Source organism: Durio zibethinus, chromosome 9 (assembly GCF_047325235.1).
Source record: "Durio zibethinus cultivar Kanyao isolate XHJ-2024 chromosome 9, ASM4732523v1, whole genome shotgun sequence".
NCBI lineage: Eukaryota > Viridiplantae > Streptophyta > Magnoliopsida > Malvales > Malvaceae > Durio > Durio zibethinus.
In genome coordinates this window covers 6,846,103-6,854,505 of record NC_143170.1, presented here as the reverse complement: position 1 = coordinate 6,854,505, position 8,403 = coordinate 6,846,103, and the positions used below count along the sequence as shown (strand labels likewise).

Below are 8,403 nucleotides of genomic sequence, written 5' to 3'. Positions count from 1 at the left end.
CCATCATAAGTCTCCAAGTTTGGCATTTTGAATCCTTTTGAGGGCATAGTCCTATCGATCTCCTCGATAAAGGGCGAGGTTTTTAGGAACTTCAACTCATCCTTAAAAATGATAGCTTTTTTTTTTAGCTCATTCTCCATGGCCTGCAGTCTAGCCTCTAGATCTCTGTTCGATTGGTGTTATAAGTCATTTTGTTTGGATTTTTGTGTGATTGCATGGGTAAAATTATGGCTGGGATAATGATAATGAGTAGTTGGAACAGCATGTTCCTCATCCCTAAAGGCTGATAAAGCCTCGACCTCTTCATAACTCAGTTGTCTTTGTATTGTTTGTCTACCAAGGGTGACCAGGTCTGGTACTTTTAAGGTTTAGGGTGGGATTATGCTTTGGACCATTTGTTTTAGGGCTTGGATTTGTTCGGTCAAGGCTTGCAATTGCCTCATAGTTAGTTCTGCTTATACTAATGTAGGTCAATCCGTAGGTTGGCTATTGTGGGTTTCGATCCTAATTGGGACGGTTGGTTCTTCTTTCTTGTTGGCTATTTTTCTAGATGGCATAATGTTTAACTCGACTAAAAAATATATCTCTATCTGGAGTGCCAAATGTTTGTGTCGATTTTCGAGTTAAGGGCCAAGACCTTGAAATCACAAGAGAGAAAGATAGTGGTTAAGAGCAAAGACATGGAGTGTTCCTTATGTTTGTGCTCTAATGATCAAATAAGAGGTTGACTAGAGGAGGTCGAAAAAAAAAAGAAAGTAGGAAAGTAAAGGAAAAAGTTAGATTAGATTGATAGTACATGGATGATTTTATTTATAGGTGGAAGGTGATGGCTCTATAGGATAAAATAGTGAAGTAATTGAACTGACGTGGTACTATACATGTCAGGTTGGTTCAAAAGTAAAAAATAATCCTAGCTGTCTGCTGACGATCTTTAAGGAAAAAAAAGACCAATTTGCCCTTTGGATCCAAAAATACCCCTAACAACATTAATATTTAAAGGAAACTTAATATTTTTGAAAGCTTTTGAGTTTTTGAAATGAGTGTAAGTAAGCATTTGATTTTTCGTGTCATTTTTAAAATATAAAGGGATATTTCTAATTTTGAATTCTAAGTAGGGACGTCAACTAGTAGGGTATTCCCTATCCCAATCCTCAAATTTTCATATTGTTCCCCTCCTATACTCATATCCAATAGATATTTTAAATTTATCCATATCCCTATCCTCGGGGTATTTAATAGGTATAGGTAATCCCTATACCCATAGCTTTAAAATAAAAACTAAAAATTAAAATTTTTTAGCTTTTGTTATTTTTATCTTGTATATTTGGGTAATTTTTTATAAATATATATTAATATATTTTTTCAATAAAAATAAATTAATTTTAATTAATCTAAAATAATAATTTATATTACTTAATAAAAAATCTATATACTAAATATATAAAAATATATATGTAGGGTACAGGTACGGGTACAAGATGGGTGCTATATTTCCCATTCCCATCCCTGTACCTAATAAAAATTTAAAATCATACTCATTCCCATCTCTACAATGTAATACCTATCCTTATCCCCATTCAGGTAAAATATCGAGTTCCCCATTAAGTATGCGTAAGATCAATATCTCTAATTCTAAGTCCAAACAAATATAAGGGCGAGAAAAAGGGATGAGAGAATATAATCTAATTTAATTCATAAAAGAATCTAATTTAGAAAATGAAAATGAAATAGCAAATGTCACCTATTGGGCCCTTGAGTCTAGGGCTGTAAATGAATCGAATATGAATAAATGAATGTATGTATATCTATGATTTGTTCATTTATTTTTAGAGGTATTCGTGTTTTGTTTGTATTTGTTAAGATAATTGCTTTGATCATTTATGTTCAGTTAGTTTAAATAGTAGGTTGGTTGTGTTCGATTTGTATTCGGTTCAATTAAGTTAAATGAGCTCGTTCATGAACATTAAATGAATATATTCACGAACAGTATAAAGAATATATTCATGAATAATAAACAAACTATAACCAAACAAATTTAAACAAACAAACTCTAAACAAATATAAACGAATCGAAACAAATATAAATAAACTTTAAAATAGGATTAGAGTATAGGATAAAAATGTAATTTTATTAGTAATTTTATAAATGAACAGCAAACAAACAACAAATGAATAATAAATTAAAGAGCTTTAAATGAATTTTAAATGAGTTTATTTATAAATATAAATGAATCAAATAGACCTTTATTCTATTCAATTATTTAATAAATGAATAAAAAAATATTGTTCAATATCGTTTGTTAAGCTTAATAAACAAATAAAAACAAATAAAAACTAAACATATTCATAAATAGTTCATCAAAAACTCATTTCGTTTACACCTTACTAGAGTCCAACATTTTTATTATTGAATTTCCTCCTGTTTTCAACTTTTCGTGTTTCTTTGCATGGGTTTGTAAAAATGGGCTAAGGAATTGATCATAATTTTTTCCTTACTTCCTATTTAGAAGGTGGAGTGCTTCCCTAACATTATTATTGTTCAACATAAAAAAAAAAAAAAAAAAAAATCTCTTTTGAGGATTTGATTTAGTGGTAAGTGATAGATGCATATATTTTCTAACTGAGAAAAATGGAGTTATAATTATAGGATTCAACACTCTTCAATTACTCTACGGATTTTGTTCATAACAAGTACTAAAAAGAACTAGGAATTAATGGATATGTGCTCTAAGAAAATTTTCACAGAAGCAGTATTATTCCCCCTGATACTTCTCACATTCTGAAAGTGACACTATTCGGATTTTAAGGTTGAGGAATTGTAATATTATTGGTATTGTTAGAATATTTTCAAAATACAATGAAAGAATGAATATTAATTGATGAAATATAATAGTTTTGGAAAGGTTCCAAACCAAATATATATATATATATATATATATATATATTTAGATATAAAAAATCGATTAAAGAAGGACATTTGAATGCTCATGCATGAGGTTTTGAATTTTATGTGAAAAATAACGTCTGTTTCAATTTTATCTTATGATATTCTATGCTCGACAAATAATATTCGAATGCGATGTCTGAAAATGAGGCATTTGAATGCTCGATTAATCATATGTAAATGCCATGTCTGGAAAAGACCTTTGGTATGATATTATACTAAGGCATTTGGATGCCTTTAATTGAATGGACGTTCAAATGCCGTGACTTGAAAAAGTGATATGGAACAAAATATAAAGGAAGATTTGAACGCACTAGTTCAAATTTGGCTGCTTTTGGCTATAATGGCTAGTTTCATTTTAAATGAGTTTTAATTTTTTCACCGTATACTGTTGTAAATGACACTTAAGTTTTAAATAATATGAACTCAATGAAAAGATAAATTAATACAAATCAAAACAATTGAAGAATTACAACTTTTGATCAAATTTTCTATAAATAGAAATGTCAGAAAAGATAAATGAAGAACACCACTTAGAATCTTTTCTATTTCTTTCCTCTTGTTCTCAAATTAAAAGCAAGCAATCTCTTAAACGTTATTTGCTGCAGAAATCCATGACTAAAAAAGAAATTTTCACCCCTTATAAAATTTTTTTGATGATTTGATTTCACAAGTAATGGCATAGCCACATAGAAAATATGGGATCAATTGAATCCAGTCAATTATCCAAAATCATAACTTAAAATAGGTGTTTTAATAAATTTTTGTATAATCTTACTAATATTGACCCACTAAAATTAATAAAAATCTTAAAAAATGGTAAATTTTTTTCTTAAAATGTACTATATTTATATTTATATTATATTATATATATGATTATAAATTTTTTATTCAATGCAATTTGATCATTAATAAGAATATTAGATTAAACTATGAAATGTGATCCATTTTGAAATATATTATCATATAGATTAATTTTTAACTTTTATTTATTTGAAAATATTATTTACTTGCTAATTAAATCTTGTCTCAATAGTAAAAAGGAAGCTTTCCAACATGTAAGTTTCTAGATTCAAGTTCCATCAAGTGTTAATTTTTGTTAAAAATTATATATTAATTGGTTGATTGTTAATTTAATTTGCTTATTGGTTTCTTTTCTTGATGTATATTAAAAATTCATTTAATTATATTGTAATTTCTTTTAATACATATAATTAAAAAAATGTTTAATTTTATATCTAATGATAAAAAACTATTTAATTTTATATCTAAACACATAATTTATTTTGTTTTTTAGAAAAAAATAAATAGTAATAAAATAAAAATGAAATGAAACTCAACTTATAAAATTCGTAAATGACCAAATCCTAAATTGAAATAATATCTCATTGTTATTATATTAATTTTTTAATAAAATAACGAAATAATATATTTTATAGTTTTATAAACTTAAAATTTTCTGACTTAACATAGAATTTTTTCAATAAGAAAAATGATTAGAACTACAACTATTTCAAAATGCCTCTTGCTACTGTCTGCTCAGTCTGATCAAAGATCCTTGTTACATGATGCTAAGTTTTTCCATTTGGCGTGTCTTGAAACTCGCTTCAACTCTAGCCATGAATCTGATAGACAATCTTTTTCTTTTTTTTTTTCCCTTTTTTTTAGACTTTAATCTCTTCTCAAGAATGCTAAATCTTATATATATATGCTCCAATATTATCTAGAATCACTATGGCTAACAAGTTCAGGGAGCGAAATAATAATGCAGTTAATTTGATGCTTATATTAATTGTTTCACCAAGACCGCAATGATACTATAGTTTGTATTTTGCCAATTATTGGGCTTAGCTTCTGACACAAGAAAAGAAGATGAATGGAAATCAGTATTTTTTTTTTTTTTAATTATGCCATCCAGCTAATTGCTTGATAAAATATCAGCATTTTGGAATACACAATATTATCGGAGTAATAAAGATTAGCAGGTGGAGATAAACAATATATAGGAATAGAATTCGTTCCTTAAATTAACAAATTTAAGTTGGTGGGGCTAAAAAGCCCCTATTGTAGGGAATAATAATGAGGCTAACAATGAAGGCTAGCTGGGCTAAATTTATTGTAAACTATTTATACAATTGAAATTTTAATAATCTATGGTATAGTTAGTGATTTTGTTTTTTTCTTTATTATTATTAAAAAAATTATAGATTTTAACATTTAAATTTTAAATTTATTAAATATAATCTCTTAAAAATAATCAGATGAATTAATTAAATTTAAATTTAAGATAATAAAATATTTATTTTTTTATTTTTTAGTGAAAAAATTTTATTTTGAGGGGAAGCTTTCCCTGTTTAGAGCCAAGACGGATAGTAAACTTCATAATAAAAAATTATATTAAATTTATACATTATTTATTAAAAAAAAATTGATAACAAAAATCAAACATAAACTTTATAGAAGAAGCATTCGGTGTCAGTGATAATAGGATATTTTTAGTCCAGCTACATATAGCACTAAAATAAAAAGTATCACTTGAAATTGAATGAAGTGATGGGCAGCAGTTTGACATTTATGAGAAAAAATATATATAAAGTAGATAAAAGTTTTATCATAAAACAGTTACATCTATATTTTTCTCTCATTTAATTAGCTGTAATAATGGGTACAAATTAATTAAAGTCTAAATGCAAATATCTCTCTCCCTATCTCATGGGGATCAAACGCAAGTGATAAGTACATGAATATGAAATGAAAGTGGTCCTTTCTTCCTCCTACATTTAAGGCATTTGATCGATTGTAGCTCTAGCTAGAGCTAAAATATCTTCACGACTTTCTACTTTTCGTTTGAAATATTCTTCTCTGCAATAAGCAGTAAGCTGTCCTTTTTTTTTTTATCAAAAAAAATAATAAAAATAAAAACAAACTATTATACTTAAAAAAAGTCATTAGAAAGTAAAAAAAAACCCCAACCATTCAAACGCAAGCATCATATTTGGTAATCTGTCGTCTTATAATTTCTGTTTTTGAGATCTGCAAACATTCATTGACGTTTCTTAATTTCCACTTATGTCCAGTTAGCCAATACCATTGTATGCACCAGTTGCTTGCAACAGACAGGGTAAGATTGTCTTTTTACCTTTATCTGATAGGCCTTATTATCTGTGCCAGCAAGGTAACATTTGGTGAAAAGATTAAGCAACCAAGTCTATCATCAGGATAAGGCGTGCCTGAGAGATCAAAGATTAAAATCTCCTCCTTTCTTTGTCACCGTCGCCATCTGCTTTTCACTCAACTATTCTAGTTTATAATAAACAAATGAAACACTAGATATAAAAATATTATGAGTAGATCGTTTTGAGAGCAAAAAGATCCTGCTCCAGATATACATCATAAAAATATCTTCTTCCATGAATCAGCTAGCCGAAATGCATGACTAAAAAGGTTTTTTTATAGCCCAGTGAAAATCAAGAGCGATGTCATAATCCTGGAAGCTGAAGTACAGTTAGAAACGTTGTGGCGCTGAAAGCACACATACCCATTAGCAAGGCATAATTCAGCAATTTTTCATAGCACACGCTCACAAATCACTCTGCTTCTACTAAAAACACTACACTTAAAGCAAAAAAAAAAAACCTACACTTAAAGCAAACAAATTAATAATTAAAAGTACAAAAACAAAGAATAATCTTTATATCATCAGTTTGCTGGCGCCGTGGATGCAATTGGTTCACGGGTAAGGTCTTTCTCATGGTTATCTCCTGTTCTGTTTTCAATCTGTGGGACCACCTGAGATGGCCCAAATAGAACTCTTTAGTCATTAAATATGGGGACTTTGATTATAGAAAAAAGATCAAGTGATCGAACCCCACCTATGCAATCCATTAACAAGAAATAAAACTGAACCATATTTGCTAAGACCAAAATTTATCAATGTCAGAAACAGTTCGGACAATCTGTCGTAAAGATGGGGACTAGCCAGGCCAGCTAACTGGGTCCATAACCCTTAATTTTCAATCATATGATTATTATGAAAAAGATCAGTGTAAATTCTATATGTGGTGATAGAGTGACCAACCTGATCTTGTGATGAATCATGAGATGATGTTCTCCTTGATCTTTTATCAGGCCTACCCGTCACGTTGCTTCTAGTTGAGACAATAAAATCTACTGCGGGGCATCCAAAAAATGGCCCAGAACAAAGAACAATTAAAAATGTTCAAAAAAAGAGTGGAAAAGAACCATAAAGGTGTGTCACCAACTGACTCATGCAACAAATATCTCCAGGCATATTCGACATTTTATATATTCTTTGGATGGTGTTTGGAAGGCTGGTTAAAAACGCATTTTAAAGGAATTTTAAACGTTAAAAAGAAAAAAAAAAGAATTCACGAGTCAATATTTTACGGCTTTTACTCGCAACAGTTCCCGAGATGCTAAAAAAAATCTTCCAGGTTTTGGCACTAAAACAAAACATTAAAGCATTAAGCAATCAAGGTCTACAGATTAAAGAAAAGCGCTTGTGTTATGCTAAAAACATGGAAGATGTAACCACGATCAACATAGCTAGAAACAAAACCATGAAATCTCCAAAGGATGTTGCTAAAATGCACCATGAACAAGACCAAAGCAAGGCCGATTACAAGAATGTTAGATTACCTGAAGTGGCATGCTTTTTTCTTGTCTGAATATTGTATTTGCAATCAAGAGTCGAGTCAGAGCTGTCTGGCAAGTGACGGTCGAGACGGAGATTATAGCGATCGTTGTTCTCAAGCATTGTACGGACGAACCACGCCTCCATGGAGTTCAAAAAGTGCACATGCTTCTCATCCGTCCATGACTCATTTCGGTTTCTGGGCACATGCGAGTCCATGCCGACCTGCTTCAAAGCAACCCGCAGAGACAAATTTTCTTTCTTTGTTTTTGTTCTCTCTCTCAGATTCCCGAGAAACAAACAGTTGGTGCCTTGGCAGGTGGCTTTATTTTTTAAAATTTTTCTTTAAATGCCGATCTTGTTTTTCTGCTCTGTTTTTTCGCTCTTGTTTTTCGAGATGTAGGCAATTTTCCGAAGCGATCTTCTTGAAGAGGCGGGGTGTTTCAGTGTTTTAAATAGAGTGCGGCTGCAGTGGGGTTGGTTTTCCTTTCGACGGGCGCAACTTCATAAAGACCATCCAATAACAAAATGAAGGTTGGGGAGAGTACCCAAATAGTATACTCGCTGCTTTTCATCGACACCAGTTCAAAATAGTCTTGATAAAATTAATGCTACAATGTTTCTTAAATAAAATAAATTATTTTTAATATAATATTTAAATTATAAATTTATTAATTAAATTAAATTATATTAATTAATAAATTTATAATTTAAATATTTTATTATAATTTTGAAATCATTCATAATATTAACTTAAATTTATTCATGTTTTTTCAACATATTTGTTTTCTCATGGGGAATACAA

General features: G+C 29.5%; 1 protein-coding gene across 2 annotated transcripts; it reads right to left on the bottom strand.

Moving 5' to 3' along the window:
• Positions 1-6,377: 6,377 nt before the first annotated feature.
• LOC111316517 (uncharacterized) lies at positions 6,378-8,196 on the bottom strand. 2 transcript variants are annotated; one of them, XM_022918480.2, is made up of 3 exons: positions 7,604-8,196; positions 7,023-7,111; positions 6,378-6,733 (listed from the first exon to the last, which is right to left on the bottom strand). In XM_022918480.2, exons 1-3 carry the CDS (start codon positions 7,815-7,817, stop codon positions 6,644-6,646), a joined length of 393 nt encoding a protein of 130 aa, XP_022774215.2. In that variant the 5' UTR covers positions 7,818-8,196; the 3' UTR covers positions 6,378-6,643. The 2 variants fall into 2 exon arrangements, with proteins under 2 accessions (XP_022774215.2, XP_022774206.2); XM_022918471.2 differs by having other exon boundaries at positions 7,023-7,114; positions 7,604-8,192.
• Between the last annotated feature and the right edge of the window lie 207 nt (positions 8,197-8,403).